This window comes from Pteropus vampyrus, unplaced genomic scaffold (assembly GCF_000151845.1).
Source record: "Pteropus vampyrus isolate Shadow unplaced genomic scaffold, Pvam_2.0 Scaffold44, whole genome shotgun sequence".
Classification (NCBI taxonomy): domain Eukaryota; kingdom Metazoa; phylum Chordata; class Mammalia; order Chiroptera; family Pteropodidae; genus Pteropus; species Pteropus vampyrus.
In genome coordinates, this window is record NW_011888825.1 from 8,924,669 (window position 1) to 8,949,244 (window position 24,576).

A 24,576-nucleotide genomic window follows, 5' to 3' on the forward strand; every position below is an offset into this window, starting at 1 on the left:
CTTCCCAAACCCACTGAAAAGACAGTAAGAAAGTGAAAAAAGTTGTAAATGCACTACCCATTTCTGTGTTTTGTTTGTTGCGTGAAAACAAAAACAAAATGCCTCTATCTGGTTGTGCTACCATGGTAGGTTTTCTGTTCTGTGGAGCACAACGAACTTCTAATCCATCAGCCATAGCGAGGCATGTAGGCCCACGCTGCTTCTAACAGGTTTCAGAGCCTCCTCCCAAATCTGAACAAATCAGCAGCATTTGAAAAAAAGCTTCAAACACAAGAGAGAGTGACCAAATTAATCAAACAGAATAAAGAGAGACAATGTAACAGAAGAAAAAGTCACAGATTATTTCTGTCCTCAAAGAAATAAAAGATATGCATCTATAAAACAAAACAAAATACTGCATGATGTTAGAGATGAGGAAATGACTGAACAATAGGAACATGAACCTGATTTTTAAAATGGGCTAAAGATCTGAACAGACACCTCACCAAAAAAAGATATGCAAATGAAAAAATAAGCATATGAAAAGATGCTCCACATCATGTCATTAGAGAATTGCAAATTAAAATAACAAAACTATACACCTACTAGAATTGTCATCTGATGGTCATTGGTGCCAATTCAATGCTGACAGGAATCCCCAATTTGGGGTACAGTGGAGAGGGAAACTTTATTCAGTGCAAACGGCTCAACTGTGATACAAAACAGCTGTGGAACAGCTGAATAGAGTTATAGCTCAGTTATGAAGCAGCATGGCTGTGAGGCAGCCCTGAGGCCAGGACCCTCTCTGGCTAGACAGCTCTGCTCTGCTCAGCTCTGCTCTGGTCTGCTCCACCTGCTCTGGCCAGGTCAGCTCCACTCTGCCCCGTGCCAGACTGCTCTATTCTGCTCTGGTGAGACATCTTCAGTATTTTATATTTAGTATTTTCAGCTCCAGCCAGGAAAACAGTCTTCTTTCATCAGTAGAAAGGGACAGTGCTCTCTGAGCCAGAGGGTAGCTGACTTAGATAGACAGAAGTCTCCACCCCTAGTCCCTGACTGGTCTATCGTCATGCAAATAAGGACTCCAAATCCTCACAGTTTGATTGGTCCAAAAGGCACTGCCCTGATTGGTCAGAATGGAGCCACTCTGATTGATCAATGAAGGTACTGATGGGGATATAGCTGCACAGCTCCAACTGGATGGAGAAAGCCTCAGTCCTATTGGTTAAAATACTATTCCAGGAACTCTTTTATAAAAGCTGGCTCAGATGGCAGGAACACAGTGGAGGAGCCAGGCAATTTAGTGCAGGCTTCTCCCTGAAGTGTGGTTTATGTGAGAAATCCCTGTGTAGAAATGGCTGGTAGGCTCTGTTTTTGGTTTGTTTGTTTTAAATTTGAGCCCAGTTAGCCACCAGGAGCCCTTCTTAGTGGGTATCTTCTTTCTCAGTGTCTACAAAATGGTGAAAATCTGGAACACTGACAATGCCGAATGCTGGCAAGGGTATGGAGCAAGAGGAACCCTCATTCATTGCTGGTGGGGAAGCAATACGGCATAGCCACTTGGGAAGACAGTTGGGCAGTTCCTTACAAAACTAAACATACTCTTACCATACAATTCAGCAATCACACTCTTTGGTATTTACCCAAATATAGCAGCTTTATTCATGATTGCCAAAACTTAGAAGCAACCAAGGTGTCCTTGAGTAGGTGAATAGATAAACAGCAGCACATCCAGACAATGGAATCTTATTCAGTGCTAAAAGGAAATGAGCTATTAAGCCATGAAAAGACATGGAGAAAAATTTTAAATGCATATTTAAGTGAAAGCAGCCAATCTGAAAAGGCTACATACTATATGATTCCAACCATATGATACTCTGGAAAAGGCACAACTATGTAGGTTCATTAATTATAACAAATGTACCACTCTGGTGGGGGATGTTGATAGTGGGGTACAGTGTGTGTGTAGGGGCAGGGAAAATCTGTGTAAGGGAAATCTCTGTACTTTCTCCTCAGTTTTGCTGCAAACCTAAAAGTACTCTAAAAAATAAAGTCTATTTGTTTAAAGGAGCAATTGTTCAACTGTACACTTACAGTGGGTAGGTTTTACAACATGTAAATTATACCCCCAATAAAGCCTTAAAACAAAGCGGAACTGAAAAATACAAATAACGTGATAGCCAACTTTTTTACTTCAATAGGAATGCTGGACATTAAGGGTGTGCTCCAGAATTTAGATTTGAAAACACAAAGATGGAAAATGTCAGAGAAAAGATAAGAAATATAAAGTTTTGATTTAGGAGGTCCAACATCTAACTAATAAAATTATCAGAAAGAAAGCACAGAAAATTGAGGTAATAGAGAAGAATTTTCTCAGAATGAGGACATACGCCTCCAGTGTGGAAGAGCCACCAAGTGCCACACAATGGCCCACCCCAAGGACTCCTCAAACACCAGGAGAGGGACTTGTTTTTCTATAAAGGGCCTTTCAGTACTCTTTCTCCACCTCCTCCCCAACTATGTGCATGCGTTCATTTGATTATTTAAAAAAACAAAAAACAAAACACTTTCATCTATGTTTTCTCCCTATTACGCAGCATCCACAGATCTCACACATTAAAAAGCACTTAGGTGACATAAATTCTAGAAGGTTAATGGGACAGAAAAGGTCATATCTCAAAATACCCTAAACCCAAAGGCCCTCAGGGTCAACTTTAAATGTCCTAGCCTGGCATCGAATACCTTCCCCATTGCCAACCTGCTTCTTCTCTTGGCCACACTCTGAGCTCCATTATCTGAACTTTCCCTGAAATACAAAAAAAAGTGGAGACACCAAATCTCTCCTTATTTCCCTCTTTACAGAGAAGGAAAATATGGAGAGGGATGGGCTTCCCACTATGAAAGACCCCATGTTGAGCCTTGGACCTCATGAAGCCACCTCATGTCTGCTCACTATGGCCCCTCCCACCCCACCCACAATCTCTTTCTTTTTCACATAACTTATTATCATTTTCTTTTTTCTTTTTTTCCCCCTCTCTAGCTCCAGGGCTGTCTGTTCACTACTGCCAATATAGGGAGTAAAGACTGCCTGATATATCCTAGTAGGTGCTTGTTATGGGCAGAAATGTGTCCTCCGAAAGTCATATGTTGAAGCCCTAACCCCCTGCGCCTCGGAATATGACTCTATTTGGAGACAGGGCCTTTAAAGAGGTGAGGTCATTAAAATGAGGCCATTAGAGTGGGCCCTAATCCAATCTCACCTGATGTTCTAGTGTCCACTAGGCTCCAATGCACACCACGTTTTTGCCCTGCCCACCCTATGGTAGCCCTGGTGTTCATGCCTGTCTGTCTTCCCAATAGTCCCTCCCACCCTGTTACAGTAGCAGCCTCTGGAGAGGAGCCTCGCCTGGGTTTCAGGAGTTCAGCCATAGTCTCTCCTTCTCTCCAAACAGCCTCATCTCCTTTGGAACTCCTTCACTGGCCTCGGGTGGGAGACACACTCTCTCCCATCCCTGAGTGCTCTCCGCTCCTAAGAGTTCCCTCTCAAAACTCCCCTGGTCTGCCTTCTTAGGCTCTGGCTGAAGGTGGGGAGATAATAAGAGTAGTCATTGGAAGTCTTGTCCTTAGCTATTGTCCCAGACGTTCCATGGGCTACTGGGCTTTTAGAACAAAGACCTTGTGTTAATTTGGGTCCTAGCAGGAAACAAGGGCAGACTCAGCTGTTTTGTTTTTAAGAGAATTTAATGAAGGGTGTGGACATTAAAGAACCCAGCATGGGTGTTGAGGCACCCTGGGACTAGCAATGATTGGAGTCCTTACCATCCCAGGCTACAGGAGTAAGGGGAAGAAATGGGGTTATCGGGGCCAGTGAAGGGGGTTATGGCAGGAGCTATAATGGAGAGGGGACACAGCCATTGCCAAAACTGTAGTCCTAGGCAAGACAGGAGCCAGGAAGAAATATCCCAACCTATTATATTCTCCCATCTCCTGCCAGGGCCTGACATTTGTCAAATCCAGCCAGGAGCCAGGAACCATGGGAACTCAGTGATGCCCTGGGTACAAAGCAGGATGGAGAAAGGTGGAGTGGAGTGGGAAATACCCAGGCAGTGGGCAAGCGACCCAAATGAGGCCAATGGGATGGAGTGCTCTCAATTCCTGGAATCTGGCTCTTAACCAGACAAACCCACAAGCCTATGCAGTGAACAGCATCATTCTGACAGACTGTCCCCACCATAAGACCACTACTGAAGGCCTGCTTTCCAGAGCCTAGGAGTAGCTTCAGCTCCTACCCACCCCTAGTCAAGCTATTTTTCCAGTTTCCCAGCAACTCTGGGGCCTTGAGCCTCCTGACAAAGTCAGTCAGAGTTGGTAAACATCTTTACCCATATGAGTTGGGGGTCTTTTTCAAACAGATAATAGGCAGAGCAAACCAGTTGCCAGGAGGGCTGAGAACCAAGCTCAGGGCATTGTAGACCAAGATGGAGCCAATATCACTCAGCACTGCACTTGCAAAGTCACCCACCACCAACCAGCCAGAGACCCTAGACCTCAGACACCTCTGGAGTTACTACCATTCCAAAAATGGATTTTATATGCTCCTGCTTCTCGTTGACATCTCCCAAAATGAAGCTCAGGGTAGTGAGTTTAACTAAACCCAGGTCATGCGCCTTCAACAAAACTGCAAGGAAGCATGGGAAAGCAAGCACCCCACATCCCAATTAGAGGGCAGCCAACAATGTCCACTAACAAATACATGTACCCTTTTCAATGTTGGAGTATTTCCTTCGGATAATATCTCCAAAGACGATTACTGACTCTTTTGACTCCTGGTATGTATTGCCAAATTTTTTCCCTAAAGAGTTAAACTCCTTCACAGTCACATCCAATGAACGGGGTGCCTGCTTTGCCACAGCCACATAAAGTTTTTTTTTTTTTTTAAAGCCAATAGGCAAAATATGATACCTTATAGCATATTTTGGGGGGGGGCAGGGGTTCCTATATTTGTTCATTATTTGTATTCTGCAGTCTTTGATACTTGACTTAGGATACATTTCATTATTTGTTTTGACGGCTGATTTTTCATTATTTTCCTTTTTGTAGCCTGTGCTAAAATTAGCTGGCATTTGCTAAAAGGAGAGATGTATTTGGATTAGATTCAGCTGTGTGTTACAGGAAAAACAACAGGCTTAAACTAGATAGACGTTTCTTTCTCTTCCACATAAAAGAGGCCTAGAGGGTAGTCCAGAGCTGGCCTTGGACCCACTCCATGAGGTTGTGACGAACCCAGCTCCTTCTTGATCAACTCTCCACCATTCCGATGGGGCATCATTCTAAGGTGGCAGCTGGAGCTCCAGCCATCATGCCCAGCAACAGGACAGATGACAAGGAGAAGAGGGAATAGCTCCTACCTTTACATCTCTGTTTGCATTTTGTTGGCCAAAATTCAGACATGTGGCCTCACAATCAGTCCAGCTAAAAATCAGGATCTTACTACTCAGGACTAAAGGAAGAATGGATATTAAGAGGCAGACAACTCTCTCTTTCATAGACAAGGATAAAAACTGTGTTAAAGACAATCCATTCATGTAAGAACAATCATGATGATAAAGATAATATTTGGCAAACAGTGACTAATTGTGGGCAATGTGTTGAAAAGATTATGTAATCCTTACCACACCCCTTTGGAGGAGGTTCTATCAGTATCTTCATTTTCACTGAGGAAACTGAGGCACAGAGAGACTATATAATTTGTTCAAAGTTACCCAGCCAGCCGGTGGCACAACTTGGAATTTACTGCAGGCAGCCTGGCTCTAGAAGCCCCAGGACATGACACAACTATGAAGAGGCAACTCTTACCAGCAACTACAGAACCAACCCAAGGAGGCCAGTTGGACTTGTCTAAGGGGCTTACTGACTCAGGAGTAAGAAGAGGAGACCTGAGCCAGAGCTGCTTTCTTACTTTGTGCCTCTGAATATTTCATTTTTTCACGCATTCAACAAAAGTTCTTTCATAACACACATTACATTTGCAATGAACTAATGCCTATTTGCCATTCCTTGGGGGCAGATATTGTATCCCCAGCAGCCAGCACAAAGTAGGTGCTCAAAAGATATTTATCTGTGAATGAGGGCACATGCCATGCCTGCTCTGTGCCCGGTTCTGTTATGGGTGCTGAGAGTGCAAGAATGAGACACAGACCTGCCCACTGGCACTTATGGCCAAGCAGAGAAGACCGACAGGTAGATCCCACAGAGAAGAGAGCAGGCAAAGGCAGGGGGAGAAGTCTGGAATAGACTAATTGTACTCAAAGATGAGTCACAAGCAATAAGGGATAAGGTCCTTAAGGTATACCAGACTTAAAATTCCTCTCAAGTCCAAAGTGAGAAATTTAGCCTCATCCCTGAAGCAATAGGGAGCCACCAGAGGCTTTAAGCATGGGTGACAGAGCACCTATCTAGAAAGATTGTTCTCGCAGCCTGTGCAGAGGATGAGAGGAGGTGGGGAATCAGAAGCAGGGAGATCTGTGAAGAGGCTGGACGAGCACCGTGGTGATAGGGCTGTAAGGAGGCCAGGACCTGAGTGACGAAACAGATGGGCTTCAGGGGTGGTTAGGAGGTAGACAGGTTGACACGTCAGCTCGATGGGGGCAAGAAGGTAAGAGGTGGGCTTTTGAGGCTGGGGAAATGGGACAGTGGTTGAGAGGGGCATAGAGAGGAATCTGAGGTTAGATAGGGGCCAAAGTGAGGGGTTTCAAAGGAAGGTGGAGTAGGGAGGTAAAGAAAAACAAAAGAGGCCCTATGCTTGCCAGACAGATCCCCGGGGGAGTCTGGGAGGGGAAAGAAGGGGACCTGAGGAGACCAGAGCAAGGGGGCGGCTGGAGAGGGGCCCTGGCTTGAGCTAGGGCAGACAGCAGTTGGACGCCTGCAGGCTGTGCTCATGGCTCAGAAATGTCTCAGTCCTGCCAGGAGCCTGCCTGGCCCCTGCTGCCTCTTCACTCCCCCCTCCCCAACCCCAGGCCGGCCCTGACATCAGAAGCTCTGAAGCTGCACTCCCCACCCCCAGAATGGACCTCCCCTCCCCAGAACCCAGGCATGCTCACACCCTCCCCACCATCCCTATGACGGATAGGCCAAGGAAGGAGGGGGAGAAAATAAACACTTCTGGGGAGGGGCATCAGGAAACAAGGGATAGGCTGCCAGTGCCAGGGGGCCCACAAGTCCAGGGGGCGAATGGCAGAGGGGATCCAGGGAGCAGTCTGAGCCGGCAGGAGTTAATGTCTGCAGTATTTTGCCCCTGACAGGCCTAATGAGACACAGGTGGTGCCCTGGCCCCAGCAGATGCTGGTTCAGTGCCTGAGACGGGGAGAGGGGGTTCTGCAACTCTAGGGGGCGGGGCTGGGGCGGCTGGCTGGGGCCCAGCACATAACTCTGGGCGGTTGCAGACTGGGGCAGCAGACACCCAGCCGCTCTGAGCTGAACTGGCAGCATGAAGGTACTGGACCTGGGGCGGGGGACGCGTGGCATTGGGAGATTGAGCCCATTCTGTTAAGAGAACCCTGAAACCGAGAGGGGTTTATGGAGGCACAGGGGTTTCTCGTGATCCAGTTGAAACTCTTAGGCTATGAGGGTGCTAAGGCTGTCCCAGAGTGGGGTTTCTTGGGAGGGGTAAGAGGGCAAGCAAAGGGTTTCCTGTAGGGGGGACTCTGGTGCTGGAGGGAGGCCCTGTGATGTGACCCTGTTTTTCTGTCACCAGGCCCTCCTGGCCCTGCCGCTGCTGCTGCTTCTCTCAATTCCCCGCTGCGCCACCCAGGTTTCCGGGATCCGGGGAGATGGTAAGCAGCACATGTTTGCAAATGTGGCCTGGCTAACAGGCTGGGTAAGGAGAAGCTGTTCTGAGCCATCATTTTTGGGAGTCAGGCCTCAAGGCTGAGGCTCAGATCTGCAGGACTGTCTCCTGCTCTAAAGATGAGGCAGGTGAGCAAGATGATCTTCAAGCATCCCCCCTCTCGAAGAAAGGGGGGATGCTTGAATATCATCTTGTTCACCTGATAGAGTACCCTACCCCAAGGGACAGAGACAAACTGTGGGGTGCGGAGGTGTGTGCGGTATGCCTTAGCCCCTTCTCCTCACCCTCCTTCCCCCATCTCCCAGCTCTGGAGAAGTCTTGCCTTCAGCAGCCCCTGGACTGTGACGACATCTACACCCAGGGCTACCAGACAGATGGCGTGTACCTCATCTACCCCTTGGGCCCCAGTGTGCCTGTGCCTGTCTTCTGTGACATGACCACTGAGGGCGGGAAGTGGACGGTGAGTGGGAGGAGAGGAAAAGAGGCCCAGTTCTAGCACCGTGATCAAGCTTCACCTCTGAGAGCTTTAGTTTCTTCATCTCTCAAATGAGGATAACAATAACCACAGCATAGTTTGTGAGCTGCTGCCAGCACTGAATTCTAGGTGCTTAAGGCAGGCTAGTGAATATAATCCTCACAATAACCCTGGGAGGAAGGTACCTTTCACAGACAAGGAACTGAAATAAACCCCAGAGAGGTGAAGTAACTCACCAAAGGTCACAGAGCCAGCACAGGACTCCCACCCAGGCGTTTGAACTCTAGAATGCCCTCTTAACCTCTTCCCGGCACTCAGCAGTTGCTGAGAGCTGCCAGTGTGCACCGTGGTTTAGGCCCCAAGCTCAGTCCTTTAACAAACTGCCTCAGCATCACAGGGTCCATCCCTAGGCGAGGACCTTTCCCACTGGAGCCTTGATAGTCCAGGCCCGTTCTCTCTGCTACAGGTTTTCCAGAAGAGATTCAATGGCTCAGTGAGTTTCTTCCGGGGCTGGAACGACTACAAGCTAGGCTTTGGCCGCGCCGATGGGGAATACTGGCTGGGTAAGGTGGGACTCAATGGGCTGGGGGCTGCCCCAGGGCCAGGTCCTTGCTGACTAGTTGCCCTCCTCCCCAGGGCTGCAGAACTTGCACCTCCTGACGCTGAAGCAGAAGTACGAGCTGCGAGTAGACTTGGAGGACTTTGAGAACAACACGGCCTACGCCAAATACGTCGACTTCTCCATCTCACCCAACGCGGTCAGTGCTGAGGAGGATGGCTACACCCTCTACGTGGCAGGCTTTGAGGACGGCGGGGCAGGTATCACCCTCTCGCCAGCCTAAGGAGCAGCTGTGGGGAAAAAGGCACTGCCAGTTGGCCCCTGACCCCCCGCTTCAGGCCCTTCCGCTTCCTGGCCTAGAAGGGCCACAGCTGGCTTCCAACCAGCTTGGGCCTCAGCTGCATCCACTCCACTCTAGGCAGCCCTGTGAGAAGCAGCTGTTTCTCTTCACGGCAGGAGCACAGCTACCCAACATCTGGCTCAGGGAGGGTGCCCCATCCCACCAGGCTGACACGTGATGTCTCTCACAGCATCACTCATTATTGCTGTCACTTCCCTTCCTGCCAGCTAGGGGCTCAGCTCCCTGCCTCAGCAACCCCATCCCTCTTTCCACCAGGCGACTCCCTATCTTACCACAGTGGCCAGAAGTTCTCCACCTTTGACCGAGACCAGGACCTCTTTGTGCAGAACTGTGCGGCCCTCTCCTCAGGAGCCTTCTGGTTCCGCAGCTGCCACTTTGCCAACCTCAATGGCTTCTACCTGGGTGGCTCCCACCTCTCCTATGCCAACGGCATAAACTGGGCCCAGTGGAAGGGCTTCTACTACTCTCTCAAGCGCACTGAGATGAAAATCCGCCGGGCCTGAGGGGCTGGCCCCATCAGGCCCCAACACGCCCCTGGCTGCTTTGGGTTTCCATGAGTGCTCCCTCTGCTGTAGCCACCCCCATCTTTGTCAGTTCTGTTGCTCTTAGCACCTGCTTCTCACAGGGGGCCTTATGGCTCTAGCCCCAGCTGATCCTATAATTTCCTGGGCACCCATCTCTAAGCCAAGCCTCTGTTCCCCACCACCTGAGGCTATACTGCTAGCAGCTTCCCAGGCCTCCTCTGAAAGGCACAGCCAGCCTGGATCTGGCTGGGCTCCACACAACTCTTATTTGCCTCCACCCTATTCCAAAGGCTGAGAGTCAGGAGCTGCTCTCCCAGGCTGCAAGCTTTTGTGTTCCACCTTAGCCAGCTTCCTTACTGTGGGCTCCTCCATCTGGGGCCACCCTAGTGTGCTACTCTGAGCTGATGCAGTCTGACCAACATCCACAGAGTATGCCAGACCACCTGCATGTGGCCACTAATGCCACACCCCAGCAACCTCCCTAGCTGTTCTTAGAATCTCTCACATCCTTCGCCTCCCTACCACCAGCTTATTCTCTAGCGGTGAGCACCATGGACCCCCCCAGCCCCACCTCACTATCATATCCAGTTTCCCCCACCTGACTGTCCCAGGCCCGTAAAGCTCAATGCCAAAACTGTATTTTACCACAGCTACTGCTCGCCACCTGAAAACAGCCACAATCAAGGTAGGCATAAACATGAGGTTCTCCCACCCAGGCCAGGGTTGAGGTCTGACCATGTAAAGGGGCAGAGGACAACTTCTGTGGGGCTGGAAGCAGGTGGGGAGTGGGCAGTCTCAATAAACCTCAGGACCTGAATGAAGTGGTTTTGGCTGATGTGCATGCAAATGCGTTTGCTTGGCCCCCAAAAGTGGGGACCTGGCTCCTTGTTGCTCCCCTAATGACAGCACCCTGCCCTCCACTCCAAAGACACCTGGAGTTAGGTGCTATAGGAAACCTTATATTTCATTAGCCTCATTTTGATGGCAATAAGATTGACTAATAATAAAATTATATAATAATAATAACAACAATGACAATAAAAATACAATACTGAAAAGGGTTGCTCAGGGAGTAGAGGCTTCCCAATCCTGCCACGGCTCGGTGGTGGCTCAGGTGGCTACTTAAGGCTGCAGGGTGGGTCTGAGATGAACCTGCAGAATAATTCAAGCTGAGCTTCCTCTGCTGGGCCCAAGGCACCAGCCCTTGAGAATGCTCTTGTGGGCCTTGGAGCCGAGTCTGCCCCTGGCAGCAAGGCACGGGCTGTGGGCCTCAAGACTCCTGGAGTTCAGGCAGGTCAGCCAGCAGCATCGGGGAATCCATCTGGATCTCACGCTGCAAGGACTCAATGTCGGCAGAGTTCATGCCATGGCCCTCAAGCCAGTCAGCAAGAAGGGAAGCTGAGAGCGAGGCCGAGTCTGCCTGGCTGCAGGGGAAAGGGGAGCAGGGAGAGTTGTTAGCCTAGTCTGGCTCCTCACCCATCCCACAGGTAGCTCCTCCTGTACCGGGAACTACTACCCACAGTCCCACTCCAGAAGTTCGGTACGGCCATCTTACCCATCTTGTGGCCCGTCAGCCACGCCCATATCAAAAGACTGGTTTAAGAATTCCTCCAGGTCAAAGCCAACACCATAGCCAGCCCCACTGCCCTTTGGAGTGCCTGAGAACACAGGGGGCAAGGGGTCTTCCACCTGCAGGAGATAATGACAGGTTATAATGCAAGCACCACCAAGAGCAGAGTGAGGCTACAGGACACCCCCTTGTCCTGATGCTCCTAGTGAACATGCCTGGATACCCATGGTTGACAATGCCAGCCTCGACAATCAGTGAGAGCTAGAGGCCCATCGCCAGGCCAGGCACGTCCCAGGAAGCATATTTGTCTCCCAACAACTGCTCATCAACATTATGCTCCTTCTACAAGCAAGGAAACAAGTTCAGAGATAAAGCCCTATCTGCTGCTCTGTCTTCATGGAACAAGGACACATCTCTCATCTCCCTGTCCCCACCAAACAGCAAGGACTCCCCAAACCCATTTTCCCTGGGCCCAGATCCTGGTGTCCTTACATCCTGGGCCTCTCCTCTCACCTGAGACTTGGACAGCTGCTGGGTCACCAGGTTGACGTCAGGTGACTCTGAGGTGGAGGACTGAGGAGCCCCCCTGGGGTCTGGAGGGGGTGGGCCAGATGGGAAGTAAGGCAGAACCCCCAGGGTGCTGGGGCCAGGCAGCCCAGGGGGTGGCACAAGCGACTGGGGGGCCAGAAGGCTGGAGGTGGCGGTCTGGAGTGCAGCAGGGCCAGGGATGGGCCCAGGTGGGCCAGCAGGGTGGGGAGCAGGGCCAGGGGGTGGACGGGCAGGCTGTGGACCAGGAGTAGAGCCTACAGGTTGCAGTGGGGGTCCAGTGGGCTGGGCTTCAGGGCCAGCAGGAGGACTGGTGGGCTGGGCTAGATTGTGTACTGGCAGTGGGGCATGGGCTGGTGCCAGGGTCGGGGCTGGGGGCCGGGCCATGCGAGTCCAGCGCTCTAGCAGGCTGCGATCATTGTCACTGAGCACCAGCCCAGCCAGGGGATCAGTTGAGGGGATCCCAGAGGCCCCCGCCCCCCGTTCCTTGCGCTCCCGCTCCTGCCGCCGCTTCTCCCGCTCCTTGGCTCGTTCCTGTCGCCGCCGCCGCTTTTCCTCCCGCTCCCGCTGGCGCTCCTGGGCTGTCACTGGCTTCCGAGGCTCAGGTGCTTCCAAGGGGGCACTGGGGCCATCTACAGGGAAGTTGGACAGGGGGAAAGTAAGAGCCTGTGGCCCTGTCCAAGCCCAAAGTCCCCCTTGTGCCACCCCATTCCCAAGTCAGTAGCTGCCTCCACAAGGCACCTCTAAGCCGGCTTCGCAAGGACTTGAGCAGGGCAGCTTTGAGGGCTGCCTTGGTGTTGTCTGAGATGGCACCCTCCCTCTTTGGAGGAGTTGGTTCACTGGCTGGAGGGGGAGGTGGCTGCAGAGTCAGATCAATAGTGTCAGGTGCAGGGCCAGGGCATGGCAGTGGGGCTGGGGGAGGTGACTCCATGGCACAGTCCCCACTGGGAGCCCAGGGACTCGGCATTTCAATGTCTGGACAGCTAGGCTCACTAGCCACAGGCTGTAGGGAAGGCTGGAAGCGTATTTGTTGACGGATGCCCTCACGCCGTGCATGGAAGTCCTCAATCTCGGCCACAATAGCCTCTTTAATCCGTTCCCGGGTAAGGGCTTCACGGTCAAAGGCAAAGTCAAAGGGTGGGGCACAGTCAGGCTCATCATCAGGGTCATGATACTTGGCCAAGAAGGGGTGGCGAAGGGCAGCAGCTGCTGAGATGCGGGCACTGGGCTCAAAACGCAGCATTCTCCCTAGCAGTGAGAGGGCCTGGCGGTCAGCGCCTGGGTACACTGTCTCCCAGGGCACAGGCTGGCGTGGTGGCAGACTCTGGATATACGCCCGCACCCTTTCAGCCCCTACAGCTTGAATCACAGCCGGCGATGGGGTACCCAGCACCATCATGATCAGCTGCAGCTGGTGCACATAGTTTTTGCCTGGGAAGAGCTGGCGCCTGGCCAGCATCTCACCAAAGATGCAGCCCACAGACCACAGGTCAATAGCCTGTGTGTACTCATGAAGTGAGAGCATGAGCTCAGGGGCACGGTACCAGCGAGTGGCCACATATTCAGTCATGAAGTACTGGTGCTCAGCAGGCGAGGTACACAGGCCACGGGCCATGCCAAAGTCACCAATCTTGAGCTCACAGTTCTCATTCACCAACAGGTTAGAGGGCTTGAGGTCGCGGTGGATGACCTGAGCTGAATGCATATACTTGAGGCCCCGCAGCAGTTGGTACAGGAAATAGCGCACGTGCTCCAGCGTGAGTGGCTGTGAGGAGTGGATGATCTGGTGCAGGTCACTCTCCATCAGGTCCAGGACCACATAGCTAGAAGGCATAGGGGAGAGGGACAGTGGGCTGTCTTGCCTACACTCCAGCCCCAACCTCACCATGTCCTCCTGGCTCCAGATAGGAAATGGCCTTACCCATCGACTATGTAAAGGCCAACGGCATGGTATGAAGATTCTAAACTGTCTACAACTTTTCCATGAACTTAAATCATTTTTCTCTCCAGATCTATTTCCTCATCAGAGAAAAATGAGGTTGGACTAAATAAGAGCTGGCTAGTAGGTTTAGTTTTGAGGCTGTCTCCATTGTTTGGTAGTGGCTGCTTCAAATACTGTAATGAAAACTGTGGTGGCTTGCCTATTTTCTGTAGAAAACTGTTCTGTGATTGATTAGAGATGTCTGCTCTGGGAATAGCAGGGTGTAGTTATAGAATAAGTGTCCTGTTTATAATCCTATATACTGAGTCTATAAAATTTTAACATCTATACTCTTCTTAAGGAATCACAGTTGTTCCTGGTAAAACCCTAAGGGAGCACTGGTCCTGTAACAAGGGGACTTTTCCCAGGCTGCATTACATTACGTTCAGCTGTCCTTCCATAACTTCAGCAATATGGTCCCAACCCTCCGAAAAGGTCCCAACTCTGCCTCCCTCTCCCATCCCCGCTCCTTACACAGATTTGAACTCGCCATAGGGCACAGTGGGCCTCAGGATGTCCTTGATGGCGATGATGTTGTCATGCTTGAAGTGCTTAAGGATCTTCAGTTCCCTGAGGGTCCGCTTGGCATTGGTCACCACGTCAAAAGCATTAGGGATCTTCTTAATGGCCACTTGCTGGCCTGGGGAGCAGGGAAAAGGCAGATACTACAAGGTACCTTGGGATAGCTGCAAAGTGGCAAAAGGCCCCATTCAACACCTCCCATCTACGACGCAAATAGCTACCATATAGTGAATAACAACAGCTACTACTATATACTGAGTACCTACTATGTGCCAAGCCCTGTGCTAAGCACTTTACATACACTATCAGATTTTTCCCTTCACATCTGTCCCCTGGGATAGGTATTAATAGCTCAAAGTTAGAGATGAGGGAATCTTGTCTCAAGAACTTACTGGGGGTTGCATAGCTACTTAGTGGTAGATTCTAGACTCCAATGCCTGTTCATTTTACTTCCCTACATTCTCTTTCCATCTCAGACCTCAACCATCCTACCACTTATCCCTTTCACCAGTCTCTGGCTCTAGAACACATTTTTCTTTCAGAAACCAAGGACAGGATCTCCAATCTGGTCTAATTGGGACATTTTTCTAAGGAGGAAGTAGGCAGATGTGCGGCAAAACCACCATGCCAGAGTTTCTGAGAAATGCCCAACACGGAGCCTGGCACCCAGATAGCACGTAACTAATATTTGTTGGACCATAAAGTGCGACTCAGCTTTCCTTCCTGGATGTTTGAGATGGGACAGCTTTCTCACTCTCGTGGAACCGGTTTCCACATCTATGAGAGGAGCACAATAGGGAAGCTCACCAGTGAGACGGCGGCGCGCAGAGGAAACCACCCCGTAAGCCCCGTTGCCTATGGTCTCGATGATCTCATACTCGTCCCCCACGTCAAAGGTCACATCGAAGGAGCGGGCTTTAAGAAGGGCCAGATTCTTGGCCGCTACAGAGGCACTGGTGTTGGCGGGTTCCGCCTTCACGGGCTCGGGGGGCTCTTCGGTGCCGTCCTCGCCGTCTTCCTCTTTCAGGGGCTCGGCCATGACGTCTGTATGGTAACACTGGTGAGGTGGAGCCCGCCCCGGGCCTCAGTTTCCCCTCTGTGAAACTGGGGAGCAGGACCAGGAAACAATTTCCAAGCCCCCTAAGCAGACGGGGGCCGGGTAGGGGGAAAAGGACAGCGCTGTCATACAGTAGACATCCCACCCCCGGGACTCGGAGCCCAAAGCTCAGGTCCGAGTGCAACGCAGGGTCGGAGGTGGGGGAGGTGCCGCGAGGCGAGGTTCAGGAAGGGAGGGGCGGGGCACTTCGCTTTTCTCGGTCTCCACTCACCGAATCGCGCCTCACCCCGAAGCCTCCTTGGGGCTCTCGAGGGTCCCCAGGGTTCCCTGGCCTCCCGTCCCCAGTGGAGGGGTACTCCCAGAGTCGCTCGCTCACTTGTTTAAGGCCGCCGCCACCACCTCAGCGTCGCGCTCAGCGCCACCAGTCCTCCCGCCCCGCCTCCCAAGACCACGCTCCCTCCAGCCTCTAGCCAATTGCTGCGCGACCTCTGAGGAGGTTCCCGCCCTTCTGATTGCTTTGCCCAATCCAAGCCCAGCTGCCTAGGAAGCCACGCCTCTGCCCCCCGCGCGCGCCGCTGTCCAGCTCGCGGGCGGGAGCCGCCCAAAGTGGGCTCGGCGCTTCGCAGGGGTGCGCTCGGAGCCCGGCGCCGTCTTCCAACGCATGCGCGCTGGGATCCCCAGGCGACGCGCGAATGGAAGGCAACGCCCGATTGCGTGCCCGTGCGCATCCCAATCGACCGGCTTGCTCTCGTCTAGCCAGTTGCAGCTAGTCTTGGGAGCTCGGAGGAGCTGACATGCGTGGGACTGTTACCTTTAGGTCCCTCTTCCCTTATCAGTTCCCGTCGCTTGGCGGAATAGTGCCCCGCCATTTTCCTGTTCAGTCCCGGGAGCTGGGTTGTGGGAATGCATCATCCCAGGTAGAGGGTGTTCAGTCACATCTACCCACAGAGTTCCCGGTCCTCCGGGATTCTAGAGCGTCAGCCCTGAAGCCGCCACTAACTTCCGGTGGCTGTTCCTCTCTGCACAGCTTCCGGCGTCTCTGGGCCTCCGCTTGTTATGTCCTGGTTTCCGCGGCGCCGTCATTCCATGTCCTGGCTCTGTGGAACGGTCGTGGACTCTGGGCTGCAGCGGAGTCGACGGGGTAGCGGACGGGCCGTCTACCCTCTACCCCTCCAACGTGCCCTCCCCAACTACCCTTTACGCTTCCAAGGAGCCCGGAGAGGGCAGAACCAGCACTGGAACCCAGGTGCCCTGACCTACTCCAGAGCCCCATAGTTAATTTCATTTAAATAGTAAATATTTATGAAGCACCAACCCTGTAAGGCTCAGTGTTGAGGAGGCAGAGGTGGATATGGTAGGCAGTTTGAGCTGGGAGAAAGGTTTTCATTAGAGAGTTCGAGGCAGGGCTCTAAGAAGGTTTTTGAATTGAGATTAGAGATGTTACCAGCGCACTGAGTCCTTACAGTCTCCCAGCATGGAAATGAAGGGAGATCACCGAAGTAGACAAAGAGAAAGTTGTATTGAGCACAAGGAAGGGGTACCATCAAAGAGATAGGTGGTTCCCCGAGAGAAGCCCAAGGAGAGTTTTTAACCCATTCCACCTCCCCCCAGTGCTCGCCAGCAGCGCCCTTGCAGCTGTAGCGTTTACCCTGATATAACTTGGGGATTTCAGTTCTTAACCCCCAAAGTTTGTGACGAAATATCTTTTATTATTATTTTTGCATCGCTCTAGTATATCAATAATTTTTGGACACAAATGACATCGTTCTGTTTATAGAATTCTGTTTTTACTAGTGATGTTTCCATGTACAAAATATAGTAATTCTTGATGGCTGAAAAATGTCAAATCCTAGATGTTTTGTTTTGTGTTATTTAGTGCTTTCAAATTTACCACCTGAAAAATAATTGTTAAATACTGATCATATTACATTTCTGTTACATTAGGCTTAGAGACAAGTTCTGTTTAGAAATAACTCCAAGAACAGTTTTTATATTTTTTCACATTGAAAACCAGTCAGATTTGCTTCAGCCTCAAAGAGCGTGTGTATATAAAATTCAGTTAGTGCTGGCAAAGAATTGCACTTTTTTTTTTTCTAACTGGGAAATGGGTTAAAGGGAGCTAAGCAGAAAGAGAACTGTGTCTAGGCATTTGGAGGCGGAGGTTTCTTGGCACCTGAGCAGAATGACTACACCCTTCATGTGTTGCTTCTTTCATCAGCATGTTAAATCTCTACCCCTGGGTGTGCATATTTTGTATTAAGATGTCACACAGCCAGGAAAGGGTCACACAGCCAAGCACCTCTGACTGAGCCTGATTGTGCATGCGGAGCCAAAGAGAAAGTTTTTCGGCCCTTGTAACCAGATCCTTATTGTTAGCGACACTGGGGCCTTTAATGTCGATTGGTTTCCCTAAGTCTGATGAATTTGGGGATGGGGTGGGGGGGGATGGAGCTTATCTAAGTATTAGCAGATGGCTCCTGTCTGTTCAACCTGGCTGACCTGACATCCGAAAGTTGGCTTCCTGTCTCACAAAAACGGCTTCACCAAGTGGGAAGGGAAGGAATGATAAAGAAACAGGTAGACTAAAAGTATGGAGGTCTAGAAGTAAAGGAATGCAGGCTCTGTGGGTTCTACCTTTGCCCTGAATAATGACTGGTTGATGGAACTCAACAGAGTCAGAGTGCCAGCAGATTGAGAGTTTATTCCTTACGTTGCAAACTAGTAGCCAAAGAGTGGATCCAGACCAGAAATGAATTTTGATAAGACTACACACTTTTTAAAAATTTTGTTTTGTTTCCATTCCCCACTGTTGTGGTTTTGTTTTTTAGTTTTTACTAAGGCATACATATAGAATGTTCCACTAATCTTCACAAACTTAATACACTAGTGTATTGAATTCAGATGAAAAGAAAAATAAAAACATTACCAGCCCTTCAGAAGACCCTTCTCTTTTCTAGTGATGAGTCTTTTTGTTAACTCTTTTCCATTTACTGAAGTTGAGAGGTTTGTTGAGATCCATACATTATGATACTGTATTTTTACAAACTCGATGTAAGGGAAAATATATTTGGTAGTATTAGGTCAGTGTTAGGACAAATAGATATCAGTATTTGGACATGAAAATCATATGGGCCCCCTGAATTAAAGTTGAGATTTTGTTCCTGATTTTCCTGATAGTATAGCAAAAAAACATTATCTGTTACATGATTTGCATTGGACATGAATAAAGAAACCATACTCAGGGGAAATGAGCACTTTCTATTACTGTAGTCTGAAAATATTTCTTTGATGGCCTTTCTTTAGGTGATATAGTAGACAATCTTCCCTAACCTGAAATACATGCACTATAAGGCCTGTGGTGTCTCTCAGTATAAGTAGAGGGCATACAAAAGCAGGACACATAAGCACATCTTTTCAGGGGACCAAGTGGACAGCTGTGTGGTAGTCCTGTCTGATCCAAGAGTAAAACAAAATACCAGAAGAAACTCAAACTGTGTCCTTTAAATTCTCTAAAGTATTTCAGCTAGGCTGTATATACAGGTTACAGACTTCAACATTCTTTGGCAAAAACTCACTGATTCTCCTTTATTTTTCAGTTCACCATGAGCTGCTTTGCTCTGCCCCACTAGGCTCTGACTCTGTCCTGGAAAAGTTATCGAATATCTAACTATATTCAAATCCAATGGATATTCTTCAGTCCTTGCCTTACTGAGTTCTGCTGCATGTGACACAACTGACCACTTCTTTAAGAAAAAAGTTGTTTCATACAGTTCAAAAGGTTTAAAGGAAAAATCTTGGTTTCATTCCCAGGTGGCCGCTGTAATAATTTCTTACTGGAAGAAAAAAGCAATACAAATTCAACACAAGCAAATACAAATACACATCTACCTCCCCTTTAATGTATAAAGGTAGCATATTACATATTTTTCCTGAAGATCATTAAGTATCAATAATCAGAAAGTAGTTCCTCATTTTTTGATAGCTGTTTTGAGATATAATACACATACTTTAAAACTTTTATAGTGTTTAATTCAGTGTTTTTTAGTATGTTGACAGAGTTGCACAACCATCACCACTACCTAATTTTAGAACATTTTCATAACTCTAAAAAGAAAAACCCATTTGTAGTCACTCCTTATTTCCCCTTACCCAGCCTCTTGCAACTACTGATGTATTTTTGGTCTCTCTGGATTTACCTATTTTGGATATTCCATATAAATGGAATCTTACGATTTGTGACCTTTTGTGTCTGAGTTCTTTCACTTAGCATAATGTTTACATGGTTCATCTTTGTAGCATATACCAGAGCTTCATTCTTTTTTAAAACCAAATATATTACATTGTTTAGATATACCACATTTTGTTTATCCATTCGTCAGTTAATGGACATTTGGGTTGTTTCCACCTTTTGGCTATTATGAATAATGATGCTGTGAACATTCATTTACAAGTTTTTGTGTGGACATATCTTTATTTCTTTTGGGTATACACATAAGAATAGGATTGCTGGGTGATATAGTAAACTTCATGTTTAATTTTTTGAGGAACTGCCAAAATTTTCCTCAATGGTTGCACCATTCATTTTACAACCTGACCAGCAATATTTGAGTGTTCCAATTTGTCCACATTCTCAACAATTTTTATTTTCCTTTTTTAAAAAAAAATTATAGCTATATTAGTCTGTGTGAAGTGGTATGTCACTGTCATTCTATTTTGCAGCTGCATAGTATCCCTTTATGAGTGTAATCTAACCAGCACTGTATAGGTGGACATTTCGATTAGTTCAAAATTTTTGCTGTTGCAAACAATGCTGCAATAAATTATCTTGAACACATCATTTTGCACACTGCCAATATAACTGCAGGGTAAATACCAAGAAATGGGACTGCCAAGATAAAGAATATTGAATTTGTAATTTTAATAATGTCAAATTTTTGTCTTTAGAGAGTATACCAATTTAGATTCTCACCAGCTCTGTGGGAGAATGATTCACACAGTGCTTTTCTTAAAAGTTTGGAATTATTAGCCTTTGTTAAAACTGGGGAGATATCTCATAAAAATCCTGACTTCTGGTTTCTTTCAGAAAGTTGGAAGGTCTATCAACATCAAACCATCATTCCCACATAGCAATAATGGGCTGTAACTGAGCAGTAGCTCCACCACTGAAAGGGCATGAACTCTGCAGTTCACCACAGTCCCTACCCCTCCCTAATGACCTCCCCAGCACAGTCCAAGCGTCAGATGCCATTTATCATTGTATTTGCACCACTATTTTATAACATTAAAAGCAGGGAAACAAAAGAGGCTGAGAAGACATGGGGAGTGGGGAGAGAGAGAGAACGAGATTAAGCAGATATTTTTGTGGGAATGAAGACTATTATCTTCAACTCTCTAGGCTCATGTCTTCTGCCTGACACCATGGGCTCTCTGGAACCTCTAAAGAGTTTCGAATCAGAAAAAAAGCTTTCAGAATTGCCTGAAAAATATTTTCGGCAAACGGTGTGGAAGGTATCCTTGAAGAAGGGAGACTGGAGGCAAGGAGGAGATTATTGTGACAGCCCTGATGGGGGGTCTGAACTAGGCAGTGGCAGCAGAAATACAAAGCATCAACCCCTGAAAGGTATGTGGAGAGAGGTGAGTGCAGGAAATGTGGATAGTGTCAGAGATTCTGGGTAGACAGTGGAGATGTCACCAAGATGGAGATCCCGGAAAAAAACGAGGTTCGGTGGTGGGTGATGAGCTCAGTGATAGATGCTTCAAGGCTTGTTTAGTCATGTCCTGTTACATCTCTGATCCAAGTCCTGGAGGCTTTAATGAGCGTATTAACCCTCATTATTTTAGGAGCATCAGGGCACTCCCACTGTCAGACCCCTTCAAACAACCTCAGGGGACTCCCATTATGGTAGTGGGGCCCACCTCTTTATCAGTAATCCCAGCAAAGGTGACCTCTCAGTGGACAGGCTCAGCCAGCAGAGGAACTATGCTGATCGGCCAGACCTTAGTCACCTGTCTATCTTGAAGGGGAGGGGACTCCAGCCCCAGCCGAACTCCACAGACTGAATGGCTGAAGGCCATTTTCCCACTGGAAACCTGGGCTTTAAGGAAGGTGAAATGGATGCTGGGCCGATAGAAATAGCAGATACGCCCTACCCATCTGTACCCCTGTGCTGCCAGAAAAGGTGTAAAGTTTGAGGACCTTCATCTGGGGAAACTGCTATACGGGTGTTAATTGCTTCCCCTCCAATCCTGAAGCTACTTAGTTTTAAGACACAGTTTAGAATCAAACACCTGGGTTTGAATCCTGCTCCACCACATTGCAGCCAAGGCATCCTTCATTGTCTTGTGCTGTATGCCAGGGTCATAACCATGAACATGCAGTTCCAGCCCACTCTCTCAAGGGAGATAAACTTACCTAGACAGCTACTATCCCCTGTGATAGGTGCCTAGGTGGGAGGTGTGCAGGCACTGGGAAGCTAGGAGAGGCCCCTTGCCCAGTCAGGGGTGGACATCTAAGTTGGGACCTGAAAGACAAGCATGTGCCAGCCAGACAAAGGAGCCAGGAAAATGGAGGAGGGAAGGGGGTTGGAGAGGTAGGCACAGGCCTGATCATGCAGGATCCTGGGACTCGACAGCCCAGACCTCAATGTCCTCATCTTCAAAATGGGGATATTCAGACCTCCCTGGTTAGGTTGTACTATGGATTTGAGAAATGATAGCCAGGAAAGCACCTAGGACAGGGCCTGGCCCTCCAGAGGTGCTACACTAACCATCATTACTCATGTGGACTCCCCCCCAGACCTGGAGGCATTTCAGTAGCATCTTAGGAGTTTAAACATTTCCACCTTCACCTTCTCTTTCAAGAGGGAGTCACTGTCATGGTATATAGCTGAGAAAATGGGTTCATCGGGGAGGGAGAGAATAAGTGATCCAAAGCCACAAAGCATGGGCATGGGGGTGGGCTGCCTCTGCCTCCAGCACTCCCTGTACCCAGTTCTCATTCTTTATACACAGACACACCTCTCTGACTAACTCCAGCAGCTGTGAGTAATCTGGTTCAGTCACCCAGTGAGTGGGGCATCTGGCAGGGGATGGGGAAAGCCCATGTGGCCAGACCACAGATCACACCCACATCTGCAGAGGCCGAAGGAAGCTGCTCCTGGTGCCCCACTCTTTCAAGGGCAAACAACTGTAAGTCTGCGGCGGGTGGCGGGGGCTTCCCTTTTTTCTGCTATCCTCGGCAAGCCCTCCTGGTCTAGCTCCTGGTGTCACCTATCAGATTGGGTAGCCCCTGCCCTCAACCTGGAAAGATCAGTTAAGACTTCATCAGGCTACAAGTAACAGAAACTTAAAACTATGGTTTAAACACATGAAGATTTATTTTTCTTTCCTCATAAGAAACCCAAAGGACTTTGTTGACCTTGGTTTAGCTGCTCAATAATGCTTATCAAGGACTAAGGCTCTTATCTTTCTGCTTTGCCATTATTCTAATACCATTTGGCCTCTCAACTTATGGCTGCAAGATGGCTACTGCACTCCAGCCATCTCATTCATGCTCCAGACAGGTTAAAAGAAAGAGAAGGACATGGTGTTACATCTGTTCCCTACCTCCTGGTAGCCCCCAGAAGACATGCACCTACATCTCCTTAGGACTATATCACATGGCCACCTTAAGATGCAAAAGAGGCCCAGAAATCAAATAGGCACATTGCCCCCCAAATCAGAGTTCATTAAGGAGGAAGAAGTGGAGATCAGATATTGAGTAGCTAACTCACAGGTAAAAGGCAAAGCCAGATCTACTGGTCAAGAGGGCAAGTGGGAGGTGCTCTAGTGCCCAAGACCAAGATAGGCCTCTTCTAGGGGGCCCTGAAAGTTGGCATCCAGCAGAGGTGGGGGACCTAGGTTCTCCAGCTCAGGGTCTATCTTCTCATCAGTGCAACCACCCTCCTCATCTCTCCCAGCCCTGGGGGCTCCTATGCTCTTTCCAAAAGGTGGCAGGTGCCTAAGCCTCACTTGGCCCAGAGCCTGTGCCTCCCAGGTGACAAGTGGTATGGCCAGGTGTGGGTGTGAAGCAGGTACTGGCTGGCAGCTTCAGCCTGCGCCTCCATTCTCCACCCAGCACTGCCAAGCCCAACAGACCACACTGGCACAGTCACACCATAGTGCTCAAATGCACACAGTCAACTTAGGTTCACAAAAACAAAGACATGCCTATATCTACACAGAGGTGCATGAGATACAGGAGCACCTCTATGCACAGTCACGTACACAGGAATGTAGGGACACACACAGATAATACACACATATGATACACATGCATGCTTGTGTAAATGTGTGTGAAACTATCTTCTCAATGTGTTTACTCAACTACTGTACGAGTCCCTGTGTACACACCTATGCAAACTTCTGCATGCTTGTGTAAATGTGTGTGAAACTATCAGTTTCACAACCAGCACAACCACGGCAACCTCGGACTTGGGTGAGGGAGGTCAGTCACATTCTGTGACAGTGCCTGGATTGCCACCAGTGGTGCTGCAGTCCTTTGTGGTCCCAGCAGTTGAGTAAACACATTGAGACTGATATTGCCCTCCCCAAAACATTCCCGAGGCCTGCCTGTACTTGTATCTGCTCTCTGTCCTCAGAAAGATCTCAGGTCTGCAAGGAAGACTGACACAAAATAAATGCCATCATGGATGTCAACCACATAGCCACCCGCCTCTCCTGATTTTCCACTTTTTCTGGTCTTCTGCACTTCTCTGGAATGTTGGTACCTCAAGGCTTGGCCAAGGAACCTCTCTTCACTCTGTTCCTTCTCCCTGAGTCTGTGCAGACCACTGTTAACTCTGCTCTGGCCAGGCCCTCTCCTCTGAGATCCAGATTTAACACTGAGTGCTCCTCAGACATCCCCCAGTGAACGCCCCACAGGCCTTCCAATTCCTGTGACTAATACCACGCTCACCAACTTCCCCTATCCCAGAGCCCATCTCAGTAAACAGCACCTCCATCCCAACCAGACACCTGGGACTCACCTTTATCTGATCTATCACTTCAGCCTATTCCTTCAAAGCAAGCCCCAAGTCCAAACCTTTATCTCATCCAAAAGTACTGAGCACCAACTATGTACCAGGCACTGTTCCAGGTGCTGCAGATTTGGCAGTA

General features: G+C 49.1%; 2 protein-coding genes across 11 annotated transcripts; one reads left to right on the plus strand and one right to left on the minus strand.

Moving 5' to 3' along the window:
* Positions 1–4,457: 4,457 nt before the first annotated feature.
* MFAP4 (microfibril associated protein 4) lies at positions 4,458–10,137 on the plus strand. The gene is made up of 6 exons (XM_011359144.2): positions 4,458–4,617; positions 7,650–7,811; positions 8,131–8,285; positions 8,767–8,863; positions 8,937–9,119; positions 9,476–10,137. Exons 1-6 carry the CDS (start codon positions 4,458–4,460, stop codon positions 9,721–9,723), a joined length of 1,005 nt encoding a protein of 334 aa, XP_011357446.1. The 3' UTR covers positions 9,724–10,137.
* A 545-nt stretch (positions 10,138–10,682) lies between these two features.
* On the minus strand, positions 10,683–16,395 carry MAPK7 (mitogen-activated protein kinase 7). 10 transcript variants are annotated; one of them, XM_011359031.2, is made up of 7 exons: positions 16,232–16,395; positions 15,171–15,407; positions 14,316–14,481; positions 12,602–13,683; positions 11,828–12,492; positions 11,300–11,433; positions 10,683–11,168 (listed from the first exon to the last, which is right to left on the minus strand). In XM_011359031.2, the coding sequence occupies exons 1-7, from the start codon at positions 16,287–16,289 to the stop codon at positions 11,015–11,017; spliced, it is 2,496 nt and encodes an 831-aa protein (XP_011357333.1). In that variant the 5' UTR covers positions 16,290–16,395; the 3' UTR covers positions 10,683–11,014. The 10 variants fall into 10 exon arrangements, with proteins under 10 accessions (XP_011357333.1, XP_011357340.1, XP_011357339.1 ...); XM_011359038.2 differs by having other exon boundaries at positions 15,171–15,467; positions 16,232–16,385; XM_011359037.2 differs by having other exon boundaries at positions 15,171–15,503; positions 16,232–16,369.
* Between the last annotated feature and the right edge of the window lie 8,181 nt (positions 16,396–24,576).